The following is a 25,916-nucleotide window of genomic DNA, read 5'->3' as shown; positions in this document are numbered from 1 at the left end:
GACACGTCGACGGCTCCACTGTCTGCCAACAGTGGGACGCCCGTGCCACATTTCCCTCCGCCATTTTAACTACACCCCAGATACTAACATACATCGTATCACACACCATACACACGCACACACCTCCAAATCAATCACCGGTGGGCTGGGGTGGGGGGGGTGGTCATGGGTGCACTCCTGAGCGCTCGATTCCTGCCCACCCCCTGGCCGTGTTGGGACTGGCGGTCTGGGTGGGGGCAGCAGTGGTGGCCATGAGGCGTCGCTGGACGTGGGGGATCGGGTCCCCTGCGCTCGGTCTGGGGGGTGTCCGGGAGGCATGGTTGTGGCTCATCATGACGCACCTCCCTGAAGGTACTGTGGTGGGCGGCAGTCTGCCTACCCGGCGGGGGTCGTCGACGGGCGCAGATGCTCCTGGATGTTGGGGGACCCCTCTCCGGGGCACCGCGGGGTTGGGCGCGGCGGGTCCTTGGACCACTGGCCCTGCCTCTACCTGGGGGGTCTGGACCAGCTCGGGAGTCTGCCTCTCTTCTGTCTCTGGGGGCCCCCTTGGCTGGTGGCCCTACGTGGGCCTCCGCCTGTCCCTCCCTGGGCTGGGGGGCGTGCGGTCGGCTTCTGGGGGGCGGTGGGGGTGGCAGTGGTGGGTATCTGGCCGTGCCTCCCTGGTGGGCGGTCTGGGGGGGCTCTGCTCCCCCCGGTGGTGGGCTGACCCTGCCCTTGGGCGCTGGCGGGCTCTGGGTGCGGAGACCCTGGGCCTCTGCGGCCTGCCTGGGTGTGGGGTGGTTCGGCCTCTGTCCGTGGTCTTGTCGCCGTCGGCCCCCTTGGGTCGACCTTGGGTGGGGGGGGCTTTCCCCCCGCATTCCTCCGACGGGCCCCCTGCGGGACGGATGCGTTGCTATCCTGGGGGTGGTGGCTGTGGGCCTCTCCTGCCCAGTACGGCTACTGGGCACCTTAGGCGCCTGGATGATTTTCGGCCCGTCGCTGGGGACGGGCCGGACATTGGCACGGTCCCCCACCCCAATTCCAATCGTACCTAATGACAACCCCTGCACATATACACTGATATGCACGATCACACACACACACACACTAACACGCTAAGATAAATTAAATTTAACTGATATAACTGTTGTAAGCCCGGACATACTCTCTTGATGTGGTCGTTAACAATTACTATATAAACTGTATCTGAAAGTATGTTCTGTATACGCTAAATAATTTCAACTGTTTAATGTTATTAACCTGTTACTAACACACTAATGTCACCCTTAAGTTGCCTAGGTTCTGTCTTATCAGGTATGTTCTGTCTACTTTATATAATTTCAATTTAATGGTACTAACCCATGTATTATACTGTTGTCCACCTTGCTCTCCCTCTCTCTCACTCTCGATCTCCTTCTCTCTTCTTTTTTCTCCCTCTCTCTCTCGCTCTCTCTCTCTCTCTCCCTTCCCTTCCTCCTCCCCGCTCACTCCCCATCCCCTTGTCAGTCCACTCCCTGTCCCCCTGTCCGGTCCGGCTGCCCGCAACACATAATCATAAAACGAATAAATAAAAATACTGCAGTTATGAGTATCCCAGACTCGTCCTGCACATATCAAATCTGTCCGACACCAAAAGGCATGCAGTCAATCATATTACATGTCCTGGGTACTAGACAGGACAGGTTAAAAAAAAAAAAAAAAAGAGATTGTTTCATTGAAGTCTTAACTTGTGAGGTGGATTTCTCCAGATAAAGTGTCTGGTGTGATTAAATTGTTTGATTTCTTGGTTTTAGGGATTATGATGTCAGATTTTTAGTATTTGTGACATATGTGCCAACGGCTTCAGTGGGATTTCCTGCAGGTGAGGCAGTGGGGAAAAACAGTGTTGCAGTTGTAGCCATATAGCAAGACATGTGCCGTATTTACTTGATGTGTGTTGTGTTGTTTATGTGAGACAGTTGGAGAAAACCATGAGTGCCCAGGGTAGTTAGAAGAATTGGATCCTGTCTTCACCTTCTCCTAAACTAAGACTATACTTTCAGGGATCATTTCTATAGTTTCTGACTTGAGAAATGTGTTTCTACAGAGTTTGGTCTCGCTTACCACGATGATGAGTTGCGATGTTCTCTTCTGAGCATGAAGTTGGCATTGAGTAATGATTTACTTCATATGCTCACTGTCATTGATGACTGTTCTTTGCTTCTTCATGAGGCTTAGAGGAAGAGAATATGTTCCGAGTGGTCATCTGTTATTGTTGATATAAATCATGCTCTAGAAAGAAAGAAAACAATGATATATATATGTATAAGAATAAATAATGAGTAAAAAGTTGTTTGTGTGTGTGTTGGTTCTATATGTGACAGAGAGACACATTGAAACTCAGTCTGGTTAAAGCCAGTTGCCACTTTACTGCACTTAGTTCAGAGGTAACGTTCTTCTTGGCTTGGCTTCGCTAACGAAGATTTCAGGGGTTGAGTCCACTTCTGGTACATGCCCTCTGGTGGCTGACGAGTCCAATGCATGATCTGCAGACTCGGCCACAGCGGCTGCAGGGGAAGGATGAGTCTGGCGATGGTGCCGTGACGGTGCGGTTCTTCCTCCTACTGTGCTCAAAGGTAACGTACAACAAAAACATATACCTCGGAGAACCTCAATACTCTAGCGACACCAAGTGGTTGCTCCAAAACACTACAATTCCTCCCTCCAAGATACAAACTATTCAGAATGACATTTAGTGTAAACGTAATAATTGCTTCTCAATTAATCAATCAATGAAACTAACTGTATAACTCAATATTAAACATTTGAAATTAACTATATAGAACATTTGAAATTAGCTATATAGCTAATAAGTTATTCTTCTATCAGTCTTTGAGGGTGCTTGCGGATACGAGTGGGATAGCGTTCCCCTTTCCCGGGCATGACCGCCTGATTTTCCACAGGAACACTGGTGTCGGTGGAGGATGTGGGGATAGTGGCGGGCTGAGAGTCCATTGCAGAGGGTTCAGGCGGTGCTGTCTGCCCTCCATTTTCAGCAGTGGCAGACACCATGGACAAGTCTTCCTCCACAGTCAGTCTGGAGTTCCTCAGCTGATCAATATGGTGCCGCCAAACAATGCCTGATCTAACTTCAACAGTGTAAGACAGTGGGCCGTGTTGTTCTTTTACTGTGGCCGGGACCCATTTGTGGTCTCCTCGGTAACTCCTAACTAATACACTCTGTCCAATGCCAAAGTGTTGCAGTTTCCCATCGCTGGCTCTCTGGGCCTGTCTTTGGATTTGCCTGCCTTGGACAGTGTGTCTTTTGTTTGGCTGGAGAAGGTCCAATCGGGAGCGATTGCTCTGGACCTCCAGTTCTGGCAAAGAGATCTCTGAGCACTGTGATTGTTTGGCTTGCTGTGGTGGAGTTCATGGTGAAGACCTCTGGCCATTTGGAACATGCATCCACTACTACTAAGAAGTTTGTGCCCATGAAAGGCCCTGCAAAGTCCACATGAATGCGTTGCCATGGAGATGCAGGCCATTCCCTGTGGTAAAGTGGGGAACGTGCTGGTTTCTTTTTGCACCTGCTGGCAGCCTGAACATTGCATCGCTACATCCTCAACATCTTGGTCAATTCCGGGCCACCACACAAAGCTCCTCGTCAGCGCCTTAATTTTAACCACTCCCAGGTGGCCAGAATGTAGTTCCTCCAAAACCTTAGTTCTGAGGTTCTGAGGTATGATAACCCTTATTCCCCACATGACACAGCCAGCATTCAAGGTAAGTCCATTCCTACGCAGATAGAATGGAGCTAAGGTGGTTTTGTGGACTGTGGTCCAGCCTGTTTGTGTGGCCAAGTAAACCTGGGACAATGTCTTGTCACGTCTAGTCTCAGCCTGTACCATTTCAGTGGTGACAGGCGGGCTTTCAATCTGGTTGAGAGTGAACAAGTCTAAAAGACAGCCATCTTCCTGTTTGTTGTTCCTATCATACAGAGGCAAGCGTGTCAGTCTGTCCGCATTTGCATGGTCCCCAGTCCCCTGGAACTCTATCTTGTACTGGTATCCCCTGAGGGACAATGCCCAGCGCGGCATACGAGCAGCAGTGGTCGCTGGAACCTCTTTTTGAGGGCTGAAAATTGACATGAGGGGCTGATGGTCAGTAATGAGGGTGAATTCTCTTCTGGAGAAAACCATGAGTGACCAGGATAGTTAGAAGAATTGGATCCTGTTTTCACCTTCTCCTAAACTAAGACTATACTTTCAGGGATCATTTCTATAGTATATAACTAGAGAAATGTGTTTCTAAGGAGTTTGGTCTCGCTTACCACGATGATGAGTTGTGATGTTCTCTTCTGAGCATGAAGATGATGTTGATTGATGGTTTACTTCATCTACTCAGTGTCATTGATGACTGTTCTCTGCCTCTTCATGAGGCTCAGAGGAAGAGAATGTCATCAGAGTGGTTGTTATTTACTGTAAATGAAATTTGTCTGTTACTATATATAGATAATCAAGTCAAAAAGCATGCATCATTAAGATTTTAATTAATAATATTTGTTCACGTATAGAGCTGGTATCATCAGTCATTGAAGGAAATCTGAATGTGAGGAGCTGTTTATCCTTATATTTGATTATTCCTTTACAAGCTATACAGGGCTAACTGATTTTTATCAAGAAAATAATCACAATCACATTCAAGCTTACCCATTCCACCAATATATACTTTATTGGTGGAGGTTTTTAAAAATAAGCAGGCTACAATTAACTTCAATGCAAAAAAAAAAAAGAAAAACCTTTACTAAAACATTTTCCACAAGAATAATTAATAATAATAAAAATATTTAAGATAAAAAAAACGATAGCATGGACGATTTGTATATAAAAAGAACAGTTCACAAACTGTGTGAGACAGTAGGAGAAAACCATGAGTGACCAGGATAGTTAGAAGAATTGGATTCTGTCTTCACCTTCTCCTAAACTAAGACTATACTTTCAGGGATCATTTCTATAGTTTCTGACTTGAGAAATGTGTTTCTACAGAGTTTGGTCTCGTTTACCACGATGATGAGTTGTGATGTTCTCTTCTGAGCATGAAGTTGGCATTGAGTAATGATAAGCTTCATATGCTCACTGTCATTGATGATTGTTCTTTGCTTCTTCGTGAAGCTCAGAAGAAGAGAATATGATCAGAGTGGTTCTTCTTCAGTGTCAATATAAAGTATTTCATCACTAGTGGTGTAGTCAACACCATCTTAACTGAGACCTAAACCACAGTGTATCGAGACCAAGACTTTGAAGGGTCGAGACCGAGACAGTAAAAGTTGGACGTGGTCCCAGCCATCTCCGTTAGCGTCGCTTTGCAGAATTTACACGTTGGGTTTGTTTTCTTTTGGAGGTATTTATGCACAAAAAGTCAGTTTGTGGTTCAGGTAACTAAATTTGATTATAGATGAGTTGGCGGACATCGTCTCACGGCCTCTTCTCCTGTCACTCACATGCACTTTTGTGGGGGGCGTGTGAAAGGGGGCGGGAGGGGTGACAGCCGTTAACGGTGACAAAAATTTCAAATGATAAATGAGTCAAGTTATTGGTTGTACCCGAATACGATGTACGCAAAATCACAGTAATGATATTAACAAGTTAATCCAAAAATGGACAGACAATTTATTGATATCCCCACAATTCTGGTCTTGACCGGTCTTGAAATAGAATCCAGAGCCCGCTTTGTCCGAAACCGAGACAAACTAGAGTAAAAATGCAGCCAATTCCGAGACGAGACCGAGAACTTCAAAAAGTGGTCATGAGACCAAGGCCGATCTCAAGTACTACAACACTACGGTAAAGCTTGTTATTAATTGTGTTAATAGCTAGAAAGTGTTAGTTCTGTATTATACTAAATGTTCCTGGTAAGTGGGAGATCTATTTGTGCTTGTTGGAAAAAAATATGGTTCATTTTTTTCATGTGTGATTTTGGCATTTTTAGATTTAGTGCATGATTTGTGGATCCAATGTATGAACTTTATTTATGATCTGCATATTTATAGGTTGTGCTTTGCTGTGTTGATTCACAAACTCGCAGCAGTGGACTAAGGTCATTTTCACACCTAAATGTAGTTGAGATTGTTTCATTGAAGTCTTAACTTGTGAGGTGGATTTCTCTAGATAAAGTGTGTGGTGTGATTAAATTGTTTGATTTCTTGGTTTTAGGGATTATGATGTCAGATTTTTAGTATTTGTGACATATGTGCCAACGGCTTCAGTGGGATTTCCTGCAGGTGAGGCAGGGGGGGAAAAACAGTGATGAAGTTGTAGCCATTATAGCAAGACATGTGCTGTATTTACTTGATGTGTGTTGTGTTGTTTATGTGAGACAGTTGGAGAAAACCATGAGTGCCCAGGGTAGTTAGAAGAATTGGATCCTGTCTTCACCTTCTCCTAAACTAAGACTATACTTTCAGGGATCATTTCTATAGTTTCTGACTTGAGAAATGTGTTTCTACAGAGTTTGGTCTCGCTTACCACGATGATGAGTTGTGATGTTCTCTTCTGAGCATGAAGTTGGCATTGAGTAATGATTTACATCATATACTCACTGTCATTGATGATTGTTCTTTGCTTCTTCATGAAGCTCAGAGGAAGAGAATGTGACCAGAGTGGTTGTTCTTTAATGTAGATAAAATTAGTCTCTTACTATACATAGATAATCAAGTCAAAAAGAATGCATCATTAAGATTTTAATTAATAATGTTCGTTCAGGTATAGAGCTGGTATCATCGGTCTTTGAAGGAGACCTGAATGTGAGGAGCTGTTTATCCTTATATTTGATTATTCTTTTACAAGCTATACAGGGCTAACTGATTTTTATCAAGAAAATAATCACAATCACATTCAAGCGTACCCATTCCACCAATATATACTTTATTGGTGGAGGTTTTAAAAAATAAGCAGGCTACAATTAACTTCAATGCAAAAAAAAAGAAAAACCTTTACTAACATATTTTCCAAAAGAATAATTAATAATAATAAAAATATTTAAGATTTAAAAAAAAAAACGATAGCATGGGCGATTTGTATATAAAAAGAACAGTTCACAAACTGTGTGAGACAGTAGGAGAAAACCATGAGTGACCAGGATAGTTAGAAGAATTGGATTCTGTCTTCACCTTCTCCTAAACTAAGACTATACTTTCAGGGATCATTTCTATAGTTTCTGACTTGAGAAATGTGTTTCTACAGAGTTTGGTCTCGCTTACCACGATGATGAGTTGTGATGTTCTCTTCTGAACAAGAAGTTGGCGTTGAGTAATGATAAGCTTCATATGCTCACTGTCATTGATGATTGTTCTTTGCTTCTTCATGAAGCTTAGAGGAAGAGAATATGTTCCGAGTGGTATCTGTTATTGTTGATATAAATTATGCTGTATGTAGGTAGAAGACTATAATTACTTTCAGTGCAAAAAACTTTTTACACAAACATTTTCAATGTGTGTGCGGTGGTTCTATATAAGAGAGAGAGACACATTGAAACTCAGTCTGGTTAAAGCCAGTAGCCACGTTTACTGCACTTAGTTCAGAGGTAACGTTCTTCTTGGCTTGGCTTGGCTAACGAAGATTTCAGTGGTTGAGTCCACTTCTGGTACATGCCCTCTGGTGGCTGACGAGTCCAATGCATGATCTGCAGACTCGGCCACAGCGGCTGCAGGGGAAGGATGAGTCTGGGGTTGGTGCCGTGACGGTGCGGTTCTTCCTCCTACTGTGCTCAGAGGTAACGTACAACAAAAACATATACCTCGGAGAACCTCAATACTCTAGCGACACCAAGTGGTTGCTCCAAAACACTACAATTCCTCCCTCCTCGATACAAACTATTCAGAATGACATTTAGTGTAAACGTAATAATTGCTTCTCAATTAATCAATCAATGAAACTAACTGTATAACTCAATATTAAACATTTGAAATTAACTATATAGAACATTTGAAATTAGCTATATAGCTAATAAGTTATTCTTCTATCAGTCTTTGAGGGTGCTTGCGGATACGAGTGGGATAGCGTTCCCCTTTCCCGGGCATGACCGCCTGATTTCCCACAGGAACACTGGTGTCGGTGGAGGATGTGGGGATAGTGGCGGGCTGAGAGTCCATTGCAGAGGGTTCAGGCGGTGCTGTCTGCCCTCCATTTTCAGCAGTGGCAGACACCATGGACAAGTCTTCCTCCACAGTCAGTCTGGAGTTCCTCAGCTGATCAATATGGTGCCGCCAAACAATGCCTGATCTAACTTCAACAGTGTAAGACAGTGGGCCGTGTCGTTCTTTTACTGTGGCCAGGACCCATTTGTGGTCTCCTCGGTAACGTCTTTCTAATACACTCTGTCCAATGGCAAAGTGTCGCAGTTTCCCATCGCTGGCTCTCTGGGCCTGTCTTTGGATTTGCCTGCCTTGGACAGTGTGTCTTTTGTTTAGCTGGAGAAGGTCCAATCGGGAGCGATTGCTCTGGACCTCCAGTTCTGGCAAAGAGATCTCTGAGCACTGTGATTGTTTGGCTTGCTGTGGTGGAGTTCATGGTGAAGACCTCTGGCCATTTGGAACATGCATCCACTACTACTAAGAAGTTTGTGCCCATGAAAGGCCCTGCAAAGTCCACATGAATGCATTGCCATGGAGATGCAGGCCATTCCCAGTGGTGAAGTGGGGAAGATGCTGGTTCGTTTAGCACCTGCTGGCAGCCCGAACATTGCATCGCTACATCTTCAACATCTTGGTCAATTCCGGGCCACCACACAAAGCTCCTCGCCAGCGCCTTCATTTTAACCACTCCCAGGTGGCCACAATGTAGTTCCTCCAAAACCTTAGTTCTGAGGTTCTGAGGTATGATAACCCTTATTCCACACATGACACAGCCAGCATTCAAGGTAAGTTCATTCCTACGCAGATAGAATGGAGCTGTGGACTGTGGTCCAGCCCTTTTGTGTGGCCAAGTAAACCCGGGACAATGTCTTGTCACGTCTAGTCTCAGCCTGTACCATTTCAGCGGTGTGAAATGTGTTTCTACAGAGTTTGGTCTCGCTTACCACGATGATGAGTTGTGATGTTCTCTTCTGAGCATGAAATTGACATTGAGTGATGATTTACTTCATGTCCTCACTGTCATTGATGACTGTTCTTTGCTTCTCCTTGAAGCTCAGAGGAAGAGAATATGGTCAGAGAGGTTCTTCTTCAGTGTCAATATAAAGTATTTCATCACTAGTGGTGTAGTCAAGACCATCTTAACTGAGACCTAAACCACAGTTTATCGAGACCAAGACATGACCAAGACTTTGAAGGGTCGAGACCGAGACAGTAAAAGTTGGACGTGGTCCCAGCCATCTCCGTTAGCGTCGCTTTGCAGAATTTACACGTTGGGTTTGTTTTCTTTTGGAGGTATTTATGCACAAAAAGTCAGTTTGTGGTTCATGTAACTAAATTTTATTATAGATGAGTTGGCTGACATCTTCTCATGGCCTCTTCTCCTGTCACTCACATGCACTTTTGTGGGGGGCGTGTGAAAGGGGGCGGAAGTGGGCGGCAGGGGTGACAGCTGTTAACGGTGACAAAAATTTCAAATGATAAATGAGTCAAGTTATTGGTTGTACCCGAATACGATGTACGCAAAATCACAGTAATGATATTAACAAGTGAATCCAAAAATGCACAGACAATTTATTGATATCCCGACAATTGTGGTCTTGACCGGTCTTGAAATAGAATCCAGAGCCTGCTTTGTCCGAAACCGAGACAAGCTAGAGTAAAAATGCAGCCAATTCCGAGACGAGACCGAGAACTTCAAAAAGTGGTCATGAGACCAAGGCCGATCTCAAGTACTACAACACTACGGTAAAGCTTGTTATTACTTGTGTTAATAGCTAGAAAGTGTTAGTTCTGTATTATACTTAATGTTCCTGGTAAGTGGGAGATCTATTTGTGCTTGTTGGAAAAAAATATGGTTCATTTTTTTCATGTGTGATTTTGGCATTTTTAGATTTAGTGCATGATTTGTGGATCCAATGTATGAACTTTATTTATGATCTGCATATTTATAGGTTGTGCTTTGCAGTGTTGAGTCACAAACTCGCAGCAGTGGACTAAGGTCATTTTCACACCTAAATGTAGTTGAGATTGTTTCATTGAAGTCTTAACTTGTGAGGTGGATTTCTCTAGATAAAGTGTGTGGTGTGATTCAATTGTTTGATTTCTTGGTTTTAGGGATTATGATGTCAGATTTTTAGTATTTGTGACATATGTGCCAACGTCTTCAGTGGGATTTCCTGCAGGTGAGGCAGTGGGGAAAAACAGTGTTGTAGTTGTAGCCATATAGCAAGACATGTGCTGTATTTACTTGATGTGTGTTGTGTTGTTTATGTGAGACAGTTGGAGAAAACCATGAGTGCCCAGGGTAGTTAGAAGAATTGGATCCTGTCTTCACCTTCTCTTAAACTAAGACTATACTTTCAGGGATCATTTCTATAGTTTCTGACTTGAGAAATGTGTTTCTACAGAGTTTGGTCTCGCTTACCACGATGATGAGTTGTGATGTTCTCTTCTGAACATGAAGTTGGCATTGAGTCATGATTTACTTCATATACTCACTGTCATTGATGACTGTACTTTGCTATTTCATGAAGCTCAGAGGAGGAGAATGTGATCAGAGTGGTTGTTCTTTAATGTAAATGAAATTTGTCTGTTACTATACGTAGAAAATCAAGTCAAAAAGCATGCAACACTAAAATTTTAATTAATAATATTCGTTCACGTATAGAGCTGGTATCATCGGTCTTTGAAGGAGACCTGAATGTGAGGAGCTGTTTATCCTTATATTTGATTATTCTTTTACAAGCTATACAGGGCTAACTGATTTTTATCAAGAAAATAATCACAATCACATTCAAGCGTACCCATTCCACCAATATATACTTTATTGGTGGAGGTTTTTAAAAATAAGCAGGCTACAATTAACTTCAATGCAAAAAAAAAAGAAAAACCTTTACTAAAAAATTTTCCACAAGAATAATTAATAATAATAAAAATATTTAAGATAAAAAAAAAACGATAGCATGGACGATTTGTATATAAAAAGAACAGTTCACAAACTGTGTGAGACAGTAGGAGAAAACCATGAGTGACCAGGATAGTTAGAAGAATTGGATTCTGTCTTCACCTTCTCCTAAATTAAGACTATACTTTCAGGGATCATTTCTATAGTTTCTGACTTGAGAAATGTGTTTCTACAGAGTTTGGTCTCGCTTACCGCGATGATGAGTTGTGATGTTCTCTTCTGAGCATGAAGTTGGCAATGAGTGATGATAAGCTTCATATGCTCACTGTCATTGATGACTGTTCTTTGCTTCTTCATGAAGCTCAGAGGAAGAGAATATGATCAGAGTGGTTGTTCTTCAGTGTCAATATAAAGTATTTCATCACTAGTGGTGTAGTCAAGACCATCTTAACTGAGACCTAAACCACAGTGTATCGAGACCAAGACAAGACCAAGACTTTGAAGGGTCGAGACCGAGACAGTAAAAGTTGGACGTGGTCCCAGCCATCTCCGTTAGCGTCGCTTTGCAGAATTTACACGTTGGGTTTGTTTTCTTTTGGAGGTATTTATGCACAAAAAGTCAGTTTGTGGTTCAGGTAACTAAATTTGATTATAGATGAGTTGGCGGACATCGTCTCACGGCCTCTTCTCTTGTCACTCACATGCACTTTTGTGGGGGGCGTGTGAAAGGGGGCGGGAGGGGTGACAGCCGTTAACGGTGACAAAAATTTCAAATGATAAATGAGTCAAGTTATTGGTTGTACCCGAATACGATGTACGCAAAATCACAGTAATGATATTAACAAGTTAATCCAAAAATGCACAGACAATTTATTGATATCCCCACAATTGTGGTCTTGACCGGTCTTGAAATAGAATCCAGAGCCCGCTTTGTCCGAAACCGAGACAATCCAGAGTAAAAATGCAGCCAATTCCGAGAAGAGACCGAGAACTTCAAAAAGTGGTCCTGAGACCAAGGCCGATCTCAAATACTACAACACTACGGTAAAGCTTGTTATTACTTGTGTTAATAGCTAGAAAGTGTTAGTTCTGTATTATACTTAATGTTCCTGGTAAGTGGGAGATCTATTTGTGCTTGTTGGAAAAAAATATGGTTCATTTTTTTCATGTGTGATTTTGGCATTTTTAGATTTAGTGCATGATTTGTGGATACAATGTATGAACTTTATTTATGATCTGCATATTTATAAGTTGTGCTTTGCTGTGTTGAGTCACAAACTCGCAGCAGTGGACTAAGGTCATTTTCACACCTAAATGTAGTTGAGATTGTTTCATTGAAGTCTTAACTTGTGAGGTGGATTTCTCTAGATAAAGTGTGTGGTGTGATTCAATTGTTTGATTTCTTGGTTTTAGGGATTATGATGTCAGATTTTTAGTATTTGTGACATATGTGCCAACGGCTTCAGTGGGATTTCCTGCAGGTGAGGCAGGGGGGGAAAAACAGTGATGAAGTTGTAGCCATTATAGCAAGACATGTGCTGTATTTACTTGATGTGTGTTGTGTTGTTTATGTGAGACAGTTGGAGAAAACCATGAGTGCCCAGGGTAGTTAGAAGAATTGGATTCTGTCTTCACCTTCTCCTAAACTAAGACTATACTTTCAGGGATCATTTCTATAGTTTTTAACTTGAGAAATGTGTTTCTAAAGAGTTTGGTCTCGCTTACCACGATGATGAGTTGTGATGTTCTCTTCTGAGCATGAAGTTGTCATTGAGTAATGATTTACTTCATATGCTCACTGTCATTGATGACTTTTCTTTGCTTCTTCATGAAGCTCAGAGGAAGAGAATATGATCAGAGTGGTCATCTGTTATTGTTGATATAAATCATGCTCTAGAAAGAAAGAAAACAATGATATATATATGTCTAAGAATAATTAATGAGTAAAAGTTGTTTGTGTGTGTGTTGGTTCTATATATGACAGAGAGACACATTGAAACTCAGTGTGGTTAAAGCCAGTTGCCACTTTACTGCACTTAGTTCAGAGGTAACGTTCTTCTTGGCTTGGCTTCGCTAACGAAGATTTCAGTGGTTGAGTCCACTTCTGGTACATGCCCTCTGGTGGCTGACGAGTCCAATGCATGATCTGCAGACTCGGCCACAGTGGCTGCAGGGGAAGGATGAGTCTGGCGATGGTGCCGTGACGGTGCGGTTCTTCCTCCTACTGTGCTCAGAGGTAACGTACAACAAAAACATATACCTCGGAGAACCTCAATACTCTAGCGACACCAAGTGGTTGCTCCAAAACACTACAATTCCTCCCTCCAAGATACAAACTATTCAGAATGACATTTAGTGTAAACGTAATAATTGCTTCTCAATTAATCAATCAATGAAACTAACTGTATAACTCAATATTAAACATTTGAAATTAACTATATAGAACATTTGAAATTAGCTATATAGCTAATAAGTTATTCTTCTATCAGTCTTTGAGGGTGCTTGCAGATTCGAGTGGGATAGCGTTCCCCTTTCCCGGGCATGACCGCCTGATTTCCCACAGGAACACTGGTGTCGGTGGAGGATGTGGGGATAGTGGCGGGCTGAGAGTCCACTGCAGAGGGTTCAGGTGGTGCTGTCTGCCCTCCATTTTCAGCAGTGGCAGACACCATGGACAAGTCTCCCTCCACAGTCAGTCTGGAGTTCCTCAGCTGATCGATATGGTGCCGCCAAACAATGCCTGATCTAACTTCAACAGTGTAAGACAGTGGGCCGTGTTGTTCTTTTACTGTGGCCGGGACCCATTTGTGGTCTCCTCGGTAACTCCTTACTAATACACTCTGTCCAATGCCAAAGTGTTGCAGTTTCCCATCTCTGCCTGTCTTTGCCTGTCTTTGGATTTGCCTGCCTTGGACAGTGTGTCTTTTGTTTGGCTGGAGAAGGTCCAATCAGGAGCGATTGCTCTGGAACTCCAGTTCTGGCAAAGAGATCTCTGAGCACTGTGATTGTTTGGCTTGCTGTGGTGGAGTTCATGGTGAAGACCTCTGGCCATTTGGAACATGCATCCACTACTACTAAGAAGTTTGTGCCCATGAAAGGCCCTGCAAAGTCCACAAGAATGCGTTGCCATGGAGATGCAGGCCATTCCCAGTGGTGAAGTGGGGAAGATGCTGGTTTGTTTAGCACCTGCTGGCAGCCTGAACATTGCATCGCTACATCCTCAACATCTTGGTCAATTCCAGGCCACCACACAAAGCTTCTCGCCAGCGCCTTCATTTTAACCACTCCCAGGTGGCCACAACGTAGTTCCTCCAAAACCTTAATTCTGGGGTATGATAACCCTTATTCCCCACATGACACAGCCAGCATTCAAGGTAAGTGCATTCCTACGCAGATAGAATGGAGCTAAGGTGGTTTTGTGGACTGTGGTCCAGCCCTTTTGTGTGGCCAAGTAAACCTGGGACTAGGGCGGTTTCTCAATATCCATACTTATGCGTACTTGTGCGTACTCCCGTACTTGTGAAAACGTCATCAGTTTCCGTCCAAGTGCTGTTCCAATTCTCAAGTAAGCGAACAGCGAGGACGGTTCTCAAACCCGGAAGTGTCCTCGCTCCACCCATTTTTACCAAGTATGCATCGGAGGTGACTTAAGCGTACTTGGGATGGCCATGTATCCCAGAATACATTTCGGCGGAACATAGCAGCAGATAATAGAAATATAAATCTGAAATAACTATTTTTCTGTGTCCCGGAACAAAGTTTTGACATCATTTGAGGCGAGAAATTAGTCATTTAGAATTCAAACATGTGGTTTGTGTATGAAAGTATGACATATTTATAGTTTGGCAGCGACGTTTGTCGGAGGTGATCATCTCGCCTCTGCGGGCGCTCAGCGCTCAGTGTCCGGCACAGAGCAGCGTTACCTCGGTCTGTCCTGATGAAATGATCCACTGGCTCAGACGTCGCTGTCATTAGATGCTTGGTGTGATCCATAGATTTGTTGTTGACGTGTTATTTTGTTTATAATGGAAACGTTTTGACCTGACCGTTTGAAAGTTTGGATATTATTAAAGGGGACATACAGTATTATGCAAAATCAACTTTTTAACCATTTCAATACTTATATTTGGGACTCTGGAGGCCCTACCAGTCGCCAAAGTGTGGAAAAAGAATACTCAGTCATGTTTTCGTGGTCCCCCTTAGTGTAAGTATAGGCGATAAAACACGCAATGTTGAATTCCCTCCGCTTATGACGGCAGCATGCGCATTTCACCGCGAATTTTACCGCCCCACCAGTAAGTTTACTTCGAGAGCTCCACCTTAGCTCCACCTTGTCCCGGCGAGAGTGCAGGCGAGTGAGGAAGAGCGGTATTATGTCAACGCGGAGGGACAAGTGTGCTGTTGGTGGCTGCACAGTGGAGCACAGTGTTTTACAGAGGATTTTATATATGAAGCTAATGTGCCGGATAAGTCAGCAAACATGTGTTCGTGTGTTCGCACCACTTCGCATCAGACTGCGGCCAGCGGTCGCCGTATTTAGTTAGCGAACGTATTTCACCGACATACAAACACACACATTGTTAAGAAAAGGTCACATAGAGCTCATAACTGACCATTCTGACACATCCTAATTAAAAATATTTGTTCAGTACGTCCTCCATGACCGGAGCACAGACTCAGTCTGATACAGTCACATACAGCAGCTGTTTATGCAGCTCGCCGCTGGCGATCAGCGGTGCTGCACTCTCTGTGCAGCGGTGCTACACTCTGAAAATCAGTTAAAAAGACATGGGGACAGCACCACTGATCGGCGAGCAGCCTAAACTGGCACTGTATGTTTGAGTGCCATCACAGGAAGAGACCTCCGACACATGGATACTTAGGGACAGCACCGCTGATCGCCAGCGGCGAGCTGCCTAAACTGCTGCTGTATGTGACTGATCGCCAGCTCCGGAGCATACAGTCACCGGTCTGATACAGTCACATACAGCGGCAGTTCATGCAGCTCGCCACTGGCGATCAGCGGTGGCCATCAGCGGTGCTGTCCCTAAGTGTTTTTAACTGATTTACAGTTCGGCACTGTTCGGCTCGATCCTTATGTAGGACGTCTCTTCCTGTGACGGCACTCTCGCTGTTTTCTGCGCACACTGCCATGTTGATATTGTCAGAGAACTAGTGGAGGGAGGGGGAGAGGAATGGAGCAGAGGGAACAGGATCTGAGCGAGTGAGCGCTGTAAAGAGGACAAATCAGAAACCCCCTGGAAGAAGTGGGTGTGTGTTTGCCGGTGTCTCATTTGCACATAAAGGGACCATGCACGAAAACCAAGTGTTCTGAAAGGGGTGGGTTTACCAGGGTTATTGAACTGCTATGGTGCTTCATCCTTATGGTATTTTGATCAAAGCATGTCACTGACATGTTCATTAGGACACCAGGGAACTATTTTAATGGGGGAAATAGGGAATAATATGTCCCCTTTATTGTTTTATTTATTTTAACTTTGAATTTTAGATTTATATTAAAGTCACACGGTCATTGTATCTGTATTTAAATATAATATGTAAATATTAGATATGTAGAGTAGTATATATTTGTACACATTTATAGAGTAGTATATGTATACATATATATACATACTACTCAACAATGCTGTAATATATCTATTTTCCACATTGCATTGTTTGTATTGTATATTTTAATAGAAATAAATTAATAAATGAAGTTAAATATTTAAAATGTAAATATAATAACAACATATATGTGCATTTATTAAAAGTATTTTATATGTTCATTTATCAACACTGTAGGTGGCGGTAATGAGGCTGCAGCCCTTGGTGCCAGCCACCATTCAAACAGCAGAACAATACATACATACTTGCATACTTGAGTATTGAGAAACAACCACATACTTGTGTACTCCCGTACTTGGCAAGTATATACTCCCAGCGTACTTCCCAAGTATTTACTTCCCAAGTAAGCAAGTACATATTTGCTTACTTGAGTATTGAGAAATGGCCAATGTCTTGTCACATCTAGTCTCAGCCTGTACCATTTCAGTGGTGACAGGCGGGCTTTCAATCTGGTTGAGAGTGAACAAGTCTAAAAGACAGCCATCTTCCTGTTTGTTATTCCTATCATACAGAGGCAAGTGTGACAGTCTGTCCGCATTTGCATGGTCCCCAGTCCCCTGGAACTCTATCTTGTACTGGTATCCCCTGAGAGACAATGCCCAGCGCTGCACACGAGCAGCAGTGTTCGCTGGAACCTCTTTTTGAGGGCTGAAAATTGACATGAGGGGCTGATGGTCAGTAATGAGGGTGAATTCTCTTCTGGAGAAAACCATGAGTGACCAGGATAGTTAGAAGAATTGGATCCTGTCTTCACCTTCTCCTACACTAAGACTATACTTTCAGGGATCATTTCTATAGTTTGTAACTAGAGAAATGTGTTTCTAAAGAGTTTGGTCTCGCTTACCATGATGATGAGTTGCGATGTTCTCTTCTGAGCATGAAATTGACGTTGAGTGATGATGTACTTCATCTACTCAGTGTCATTGATGACTGTTCTTTGCTTCTTCATGAGGCTCAGAGGAAGAGAATATGATCAGAGTGGTTGTTCTTCAGTGTGTGTATATAAAGTATCTCATGGTGAAGCTTGTTATTACTTGTCTTAATAGCTACAAAGTCCTAGTTCTCTATTGAACTTAATGTTTCTGTTAAGTGGGACATGTTCTCCAGATTAGTCTGCACTGTACTGCACTTGCAAACATATGAATGCTTGAATGCTTGTGCAATTCAATGTGAGGACCAATAAATGACCGTATCATCAGCATAAAAATGGTGTGAGGCATTAGACAAGTTTGCACACAGATCACTAATGAAAATTGTAAACAGAATGGGTCCTAGGACTGAGCCTTGAGGTACGCCTTTTGTGACCTCAAGAAAAGTGGAACTAACTCCAGCCATCCGAACACATTGTGTCTAGTGATGGTGAGATGAAGCCTCATGAGGCATTGAACCACTTCAGCCAATTGGTTCAAGAAAGGGTTCATTTCTCGAAACTTCATGTGCACACGAAACCACCTACTGGCCAAGTGTATAATCACAGGCAGCTGTATCTTAACCACATAATGTGTGAAGCATTGAATTTTTGTGTCTGGTTGAAATGACTATGAATTACAAAAAAAGTATGACCAAATAACTTCTGTACATATGTGTTTAATACATTTTTTGAATGTATTCTGTGTGTAAATCTTCCCAAAATGGTAATATCATAATATGGCAGGTTGTGCAATGTTTTTCTGGAAATGGCATGGGCGTAATCAGGCAGAGGACAGTGAAAGTGCTTGTGGAACTAGGAAAAGGGCACAGATTATGCTTGTGTAACTTGGACAATGATGAGCCTTGCTGGCTCCATCCTATATCACCTATCCTACTCTCCTCACTCCTAAATCTCTCTCTCCCCCTAAACTCTCCAAACTATCTCCAAACTATATAAACGCTATTCAAACTCTAGTATCCAAACTATCCAAACTCTCCAAACTCTATCCAAACTCTCAACTGACCGCAACTCTCCTTCAAAAACCCACATTTTGAATGGAGCCTGAGGGGCCTATATAGATGTAAAACCTTGCGGCAAAATCTGCACCACTTCACGAAGCAATCACGTGGTACAGCCGGGCAGCGAGGCTTCGGACGGCATCATTTTTGGCTCCTCCCCTAAATGAAGCAAGCCTCGATACGCGCATCGCGGAAACGCCCCCTCCCCTACTCTGCACACGCTTCGAAGGCTTGATACGGAACATCACATCACTAATTGTGTCCTATTTGCCAAATAGTCTTTGAACCAAGTAGTAGCTTGTGTGGAGATGCCTTTTTTGATGAGAATATCTACCAAGATATTGTGATCCACAGTGTCAAATGCCTTGGACAGGTCAATGAACAGGGCAACACAAAACCTTTTTGAGTCCAATGCCTCAAACATATCATTTAAAACTTTTAGGGCAGCAGTGGCAGTGCTGTGTTGCTTCCTAAAACCTGATTGAAGAGAGTTTAGAATGTTGTTGGATTCCAAATAGTCCCTCAATTGATCGCAAACCAATTTTTCAAACACTTTCACCAAAATACATAATTTTGAAATAGGCCTATAATTGTTCGCGTTGAGGGTTCACCTCCTTTAAGCAGTGGAAAGGCGAACTTCCAAATTTTAGGAAGTTTGTTTCTGCTAAGGCTTAACTTAAAAATACAAGTTAGACGCTCAGCAATTAAAACAACAGCCAGCTTTAGAAAAAATGGAATATATAGAAACTATGTAAACAATAGCATGGATAATTTGTATATAAAAAGGACAGTTCGCAAACTGTATGAGACAGTAGGAGAAAACCACAAGTGACCAGGATAGTTAGAAGAATTGGATCCTGTCTTCACCTTCTCAATTAAGACTATACTTTCAGGAATCATTACATATGATCAATCATACAGAGTTTGGTCTTGCTTACCACGATGATGGGTTGTGATGTTCTCTTCTGAGCAAGAAGTTGGGAGTGAGTAATGATTTAATTCATATGCTCTAGTGATGGGAAGTTTGACTCTTCTTACTGACTCGGATCTTTTACTCTCAGACAGTAAATTGAACTTATCTTTTTTTGAGTCATTTCGTTCATTTTTACAGCGGGTGGCGCTGTAGCCAGGAACACTGGTGTCGGTGGAGGATGTGGGGATAGTGGCGGACTGAGAGTCCATTGCAGAGGGTTCAGGCGGTGCTGTCTGCCCTCCATTTTGTCTGTGTGCGAAAGACATCATGGTCGCAATGGTCGCAAGTTCGACTCCACCCCTGGCTGATTGTACTTAATTCGATTGTAAGTCACTTTGGATAAAAGCTTCAGCTAAATGACATGTAATACCACAGACAAGTCTTCCTCCAGTCAGTCTGGAGTTCCTCAGCTGATCGATATGGTGCCGCCAAACAACGTCTGATCTAACTTCAACAGTGTAAGTGGCCGGGACCCATTTGTGGTCTCCTCGGTAACTTCTTTCTAATACACTCTGTCCAATGGCAAAGTGTCGCAGTTTCCCATCTCTGCCTGTCTTTGCCTGTCTTTGGATTTGCCTGCCTTGGACAGTGTGTCTTTTGTTTGGCTGGAGAAGGTCCAATCGGGAGCAATTGCTCTGGAACTCCAGTTCTGGCAAAGAGATCTCTGAGCACTGTGATTGTTTGGCTTGCTGTAGTGGAGTTCATGGTGAAGACCTCTGGCCATTTGGAACATGCATCGACTACTACCAAGAAGTTTGTGCCCATGAAAGGCCCTGCAAAGTCCATATGAATGCGATGCCATGGAGATGCAGTCCATTCCCAGTGGTGAAGTGGGGAAGATGCTGGTTCGTTTAGCACCTGCTGGCAGCTTGAACATTGCATCGCTACATCTTCAACATCTTGGTCAATTCCGGGCCACCACACAAAGCTCCTCGCCAGCGCCTTCATTTTAACCACTCCCAGGTGGCCAGAATGTAGTTCCTCCAAAACCTTAGTTCTGAGGTTCTGAAGTATGATAACCCTTATTCCCCACATGACACAGCCAGTATTCAAGGTAAGTCCATTCCTACGCAGATAGAATGGAGCTAAGGTGGTTTTGTGGACTGTGGTCCAGCCTGTTTGTGTGGCCAAGTAAACCTGGGACAATGTCTTGTCACGTCTAGTCTCAGCCTGTACCATTTCAGCGGTGACAGGCGTGCTTTCAATCTGGTTGAGGGTGAACATGTCTAAAAGACAGCCATCTTCCTGTTTGTTGTTCCTATCATACAGAGGCAAGCGTGACAGTCTGTCCGCATTTGCATGGTCCCCAGTCCCCTGGAACTCTATCTTGTACTGGTATCCCCTGAGAGACAATGCCCAGCGCTGCATACGAGCAGCAGTGGTAGCTGGAACCTCTTTTTGAGGGCTGAAAATTGACATGAGGGTCAGATGGTCAGTCATGAGGTTGAATTCTCTTCCAAGCAAGTATTGATTAAACCTCTTCACCCCCCACACTAAGCTCAGTGCCTCTTTGTCGATCTGGGCATAGTTTTTCTCTGCTGTAGTTCGGGATCGAGATGCGAAAGCTATTGGCCGTTCACTGCTGTCATCCATAATGTGAGACATCACTGCCCCAATGCCATACAGTAAAGCATCACATGCTAGCTTGACGGGCAGAGAAGGGTTGCAGTACGTTAGGACCGTGGGTGATGTCAAAAGCTTCTTTGCTTCTTGGAACGCACGTTCACAGTCTCTGGTCCACATCCATTTCCGTCCTATTTGGAGGAGCTGATTCAAGGGATGGAGCACTGTTGCCACATTGGGCAAGAACCTGTGATAATAGTTCACAAACCCCAGAAAGGATCTCAGCTGTGAAACATTTTGAGGCTGAGGGGCCTTCAACACTGTCTGGATTTTCTCTTGACATTTGTGTAGTCTGTTTGCATCAATGGTGTGTCCACATGGTGGGCTGTCAAACTTCGAAGGAGGCTATATGCCTTTCCACCCATGGCAGAATCCTCCGTGGAGCTATCGAATGCATCCAGTCTTCTTCCTATATATGACGCCATGTTAGCTACTCGCGCCAGGGACGAATTCTGTTGTCTTCCAAATTGACCATGTGTAAATTCCTTCCCAACGTCACAGAATGTCCGATTGTATTAAGTATTTCAACGCTTTATCATATTCCTTTGTATCCTTGTCGCCACTGTTGTGTTTGTTCTATTTATCAAAGAGATGCATTGAGACTCAGTCTGATCAAAGCTAGTAGCCACGTTTACTGCACTCAGTTCCGAGGTAACGTACAACAAAAACAAGATGGTGCTTTATTTTCGCATGTTGTGTGTCGTGACGTTTGTGTGAGACAGTTGGAGAAAACCATGAGTGACCAGGATAGTTAGAAGAATTGGATCCTGTCTTCACCTTCTCCTAAACTAAGACTATACTTTCAGGGATCATTTCTATAGTTTCTGACTTGAGAGATGTGTTTCTAAGAAGTTTTGTCTCGCTTACCACGATGATGAGTTGTGATGTTCTCTTCTGAGCATGAAATTGATTTTGAGTAATGATTTACTTCATCTACTTACTGTCATTGATGACTGTTCTTTGCTTCTTCATGAAGCTCAGAGGAAGAGAATATGTTCCGAGTGGTTCTTCTTTAATGTAAATGAAACTTGTCTGTTACTATACATAGGTATGTAAGTCAGAAAGTAATGGGATATTACTAGTGTTGTATCTGTAGCAATGACAGGGAAACTAGTTATTCTTAGTTACCTTAGAGTATTTGTTCACTTCTACAGCTGGTGTCATGGGTCTTTGAAGGAAACCTGAACATGAGGAGCTGTTTATCCTTGTATTTGATTATTCTTTTACAAGCTATACAGGGCTAACTCATTTTTATCAAGAAAATAATCACAATCACATTCAAACTTTCCCATTCCACCAATATATATTTTACTGGTGGAGGTTTTTAAAAATAAGCAGGCTACAATTAACTTCAATGCAAAAAAAAAGAAAAACCTTTACTAAAACATTTTCCAAAAGAATAATAAATAATAATAAAAATATTTAAGTTAAAAAAAGAAACAGGAATATATAGAAACTATGTAGACAATAGCATGGACGGTTTGTATATAAAAAGAACAGTTCGCAAACTGTGTGAGACAGTAGGAGAAAACCATGAGTGACCAGGGCAGTTAGAAGAATTGGATCCTGTCTTCACCTTCTCCTAAGTCAAGACTATACTTTCAGGGATCATTTCTATAGTTTGTGACTTGAGAAATGTGTTTCCACAGAGTTTGATCTCGCTTACCGCGATGATGAGTTGTGATGTTCTCTTCTGAGCATGAAGTTGGCATTGAGTAATGATTTATTTCATATGCTCACTGTCGTTGATGACTGTTCTTTGCTTCTTCATGAAGCTCAGAGGAAGAGAATATGATTAGAGTGGTTGTTCTTCAGTGTCAATATATACTATCTCATGGTAATGCTTGTTATTTCTTTTCTTAATAGCTAGAATATCTTAGTTCTCTATTGGACTAAATGTGGGACATGTAATTGTGTTTGCTGGAAAAGAAATTGGCTGAAGTGTTTCATGTGTCGTTTTGGCATTTTCAGATTAAGTGCATGATTTGATGATTTGTGGATAAAATTATGAACATTATTTATGATCTGCATATTTATAGGTTGTGCTTTGCTGTGTTGAGTCACAAACTCGCAGCACTGGACTAAGGTCATTGTCACACCTAAAATGGTGGTATGTGTTGTGTCGTTTATTTGTTTATTTAAATTTTTTTTAACCTTTATTTAACCAGATAAAAGACCCATTGAGATCAAGATCTCTTGCACACGGGTGACCTGGCCAAGAAAGGCAGCAGCACACATCGTAGTTAAATAAAAAACAGGAAGGCAGCAACTACAATACAAACATGGAAATACAAGAGTACAACTTGACAAACATAAAGTACAGGAATTGTGGTCACAGTAACAATTTTCGAACATAGGCACTGTTCAATGGATTTCTGTTGTCTATCTTTTAAGATCAAGCGGAAAGCTCCCAGTGAAATAAAAGCTTGCAATTTAAGTTCAGTTTGGAGGGTATTCCAAGCAGAGGGGGCAGAGAAACTGAAAGCTTTTTTCCCCATTTCGGTCTGAACGCGTGGAGCAGACGAGTGCAAAATGTCATTGGAACGTAAGGCATAATGGCTTCTGGTTCGCTGAAGAAAAGTGCTTAAATAGGTAGGAACCAAGCCGAGAAGAGCCTTATAGACCAGAGTCATCCAGGCTACAGCCAGTGATGAACCTCAGAGCACAATGATAGACTGGAGTCAAAGACTGTAGGCAACTGTTAGAGGCACACATGTACACAACATCGCCATAGTCAAGTATTGGTAACAACGTCGCTGATATCAGGACCTTCCTAGCTCTGAGGGAGAAACAAGACTTGTTTCTATAAAAGAAACCAAGCGTCACTCTTAATTTAGAAACCAAATTTCTAATATGCACTTTGTAAGATAGCTCCCCATCAATAACAAATCCCAGGTACTTATAACTGGTAACCAGCTCAAGAGCTCTGCCATGGGAAGTTCTAACTAAGGGGATTTTTCCATGGGAACAGATGAGTTTGAAAAAAGCATTATTTTGGATGTTTCAGCATTTAATACCAGTTTCAATTTCTCCAGATTAGTCTGCACTGTATCAAAGGCGGATTGCAAAATATGAATGTGCAATTGAATGTGAAGAGTGAATGGTGTGAGGCATTAGACAAGTTTGCACACAGATCATTCATGAAAATTGTAAACAAAATGGGTCCTAGGACTGAGCCTTGAGGTACACCTTTTGTGACCTCAAGAAAAGTGGAACTAACTACAGCCATCTGAACACATTGTGTCCTATTTGCCAAATAGTCTTTGAACCAAGTAGTAGCTTGTGTGGAAGATGCCTTTTTTGATGAGAATATCTAGCAAAATATTGTGATCCAGGGCAACACAAAACCTTTTTGAGTCCAATGCCTTAAACACATTATTTAAAACTTTTAGGGCAGCAGTGGCAGTGCTGTGTTGCTTCCTAAAACCTGATTGAAGAATGTTGTTTCCAAAACAATTGATCGCATGTTGATTCCAAAACAATTGATCGCATGTTGATTCCAAAACAATTGATCGCAAACCAATTTTTCAAATACTTTCGCCAAATAGGCCGATAATTGTTCGCATTGAGGGTTCACCTCCTTTAAGCAGTGGGAGGGCGAACGCAGATTTCCAAATTTTAGGAAGTTTGTTTCTGCTAAGGCTTAACTTAAAAATACAAGTTAGAGGCTCAGCAATTAAATCAACAGCCAGCTTTGGAAAAAATGGATCCAAACCATCAGGACCAGCTACAGACCTCAAAAATAGACACATGTTCAAAATTAAAAGCGCAATCCACAGGGGGATGGCTTACAACTGTATAGTCGTTATTTAAACAATGTTTACAAAATCATGATTTAAAGAATCAAACAAGTGCCCTGCTGTGATAAAATCTTCATTAAAATAATGTAGCATGGCACATTTATCAGTCAGGTTAGGTTGTGAGACAGTTGGAGAAAACCATGAGTGACCAGGATAGTTAGAAGAATTGGATCCTGTCTTCACCTGCTCCTAAACTAAGACTATACTTTCAGGGATCATTTCTATAGTTTCTGACTTGAGAAATGTGTTTCTAAAGAGTTTGGTCTCGTTTACCACGATGATGAGTTGAGATGTTCTTTTCTGAGCATGAAGTTGACATTGACTAATGTTTTACTTCATCTGCTCAATGTCATTGATGACTGTTCTTTGCTTCTTCTTGAGGCTCAGAGGAAGAGAATATGATCAGAGTGGCTGTTCTTTGATATGAATGAAATTTGTCAGTTAATATTATGTTATGTTATTTTCTCTCATGAAAATAAAACATACACATCACCATCCACCTCAAAGATGGCAGAAAGCTACAGAACAGCAGACCAACATGAAGTGCAAGAACTCATTTTGTGCATCTTTACACTGCACTTTAAAGATTTTAACATTTTCCCTGTGTACCCACTCTACCTCACAAGTATCAGTAGTCGGCCTACTGGTTGTCTTTTAATGAGAAACTTGTGGCTTTGCCTGCAGTCTCGATATCGTCCTTGTATTTGTTTAGTCATTTTTCGCACTGAGGGACATTTTTTGGGGCATTGTATTGTTGTTTTTAAAGCTCGTAATGGTTTGACACCATCCAAACCTGGGGCGATTGGGCCTTTTCTCCCCCGAAACTTTGGAACGGGTTACCCATGGAAATTCTGCCCCTACCATTGAACATTTTAAATGACTTTTAAAGACCCACCTCTTCTCCTTGACCTTCATCTCAGGATAAAAATAGTCAACCCGGACACCTCTTTGTAGTTTTGTGTCCATTTT

The 25,916-nt window shown here is 42.5% G+C and overlaps 1 protein-coding gene and 13 non-coding genes across 14 annotated transcripts; 13 read left to right on the top strand and 1 right to left on the bottom strand.

Annotated features, from left to right (window-relative positions):
- Nucleotides 1–134: 134 nt before the first annotated feature.
- Nucleotides 135–4,157, bottom strand: LOC122767926 (basic salivary proline-rich protein 2-like). Its single transcript, XM_044023499.1, has 3 exons — nucleotides 3,864–4,157; nucleotides 2,871–3,069; nucleotides 135–1,030 (listed from the first exon to the last, which is right to left on the bottom strand). Exons 1-3 carry the CDS (start codon nucleotides 4,155–4,157, stop codon nucleotides 135–137), a joined length of 1,389 nt encoding a protein of 462 aa, XP_043879434.1.
- LOC122768895 lies at nucleotides 2,006–2,221 on the top strand. The gene has a single exon (XR_006360390.1). It is a non-coding gene; the product is annotated as a small nucleolar RNA U3 (small nucleolar RNA).
- A 54-nt stretch (nucleotides 4,158–4,211) lies between the features above and the next one.
- On the top strand, nucleotides 4,212–4,427 carry LOC122768872. The gene has a single exon (XR_006360370.1). It is a non-coding gene; the product is annotated as a small nucleolar RNA U3 (small nucleolar RNA).
- A 516-nt stretch (nucleotides 4,428–4,943) lies between these two features.
- LOC122768862 lies at nucleotides 4,944–5,159 on the top strand. The gene has a single exon (XR_006360361.1). It is a non-coding gene; the product is annotated as a small nucleolar RNA U3 (small nucleolar RNA).
- Nucleotides 5,160–6,405: 1,246 nt separating this feature from the next.
- LOC122768860 lies at nucleotides 6,406–6,621 on the top strand. The gene has a single exon (XR_006360359.1). It is a non-coding gene; the product is annotated as a small nucleolar RNA U3 (small nucleolar RNA).
- A 518-nt stretch (nucleotides 6,622–7,139) lies between these two features.
- On the top strand, nucleotides 7,140–7,355 carry LOC122768870. Its single transcript, XR_006360368.1, has one exon. It is a non-coding gene; the product is annotated as a small nucleolar RNA U3 (small nucleolar RNA).
- A 1,609-nt stretch (nucleotides 7,356–8,964) lies between these two features.
- Nucleotides 8,965–9,172, top strand: LOC122768888. The gene has a single exon (XR_006360384.1). It is a non-coding gene; the product is annotated as a small nucleolar RNA U3 (small nucleolar RNA).
- Nucleotides 9,173–10,437: 1,265 nt separating this feature from the next.
- LOC122768874 lies at nucleotides 10,438–10,653 on the top strand. Its single transcript, XR_006360372.1, has one exon. It is a non-coding gene; the product is annotated as a small nucleolar RNA U3 (small nucleolar RNA).
- Nucleotides 10,654–11,169: 516 nt separating this feature from the next.
- On the top strand, nucleotides 11,170–11,385 carry LOC122768865. Its single transcript, XR_006360364.1, has one exon. It is a non-coding gene; the product is annotated as a small nucleolar RNA U3 (small nucleolar RNA).
- A 1,257-nt stretch (nucleotides 11,386–12,642) lies between these two features.
- On the top strand, nucleotides 12,643–12,858 carry LOC122768879. Its single transcript, XR_006360377.1, has one exon. It is a non-coding gene; the product is annotated as a small nucleolar RNA U3 (small nucleolar RNA).
- A 4,531-nt stretch (nucleotides 12,859–17,389) lies between these two features.
- LOC122768866 lies at nucleotides 17,390–17,605 on the top strand. The gene has a single exon (XR_006360365.1). It is a non-coding gene; the product is annotated as a small nucleolar RNA U3 (small nucleolar RNA).
- Nucleotides 17,606–21,937: 4,332 nt separating this feature from the next.
- LOC122768875 lies at nucleotides 21,938–22,153 on the top strand. The gene has a single exon (XR_006360373.1). It is a non-coding gene; the product is annotated as a small nucleolar RNA U3 (small nucleolar RNA).
- A 583-nt stretch (nucleotides 22,154–22,736) lies between these two features.
- On the top strand, nucleotides 22,737–22,952 carry LOC122768867. Its single transcript, XR_006360366.1, has one exon. It is a non-coding gene; the product is annotated as a small nucleolar RNA U3 (small nucleolar RNA).
- Nucleotides 22,953–25,143: 2,191 nt separating this feature from the next.
- Nucleotides 25,144–25,359, top strand: LOC122768878. The gene has a single exon (XR_006360376.1). It is a non-coding gene; the product is annotated as a small nucleolar RNA U3 (small nucleolar RNA).
- The last annotated feature ends 557 nt before the right edge of the window (nucleotides 25,360–25,916 follow it).

Source organism: Solea senegalensis, linkage group LG4 (assembly GCF_019176455.1).
Source record: "Solea senegalensis isolate Sse05_10M linkage group LG4, IFAPA_SoseM_1, whole genome shotgun sequence".
NCBI classification, from domain to species: domain Eukaryota; kingdom Metazoa; phylum Chordata; class Actinopteri; order Pleuronectiformes; family Soleidae; genus Solea; species Solea senegalensis.
The sequence above is the reverse complement of the archived record's forward strand: the minus strand, read 5'-3'. Positions and strand labels throughout refer to the sequence as shown.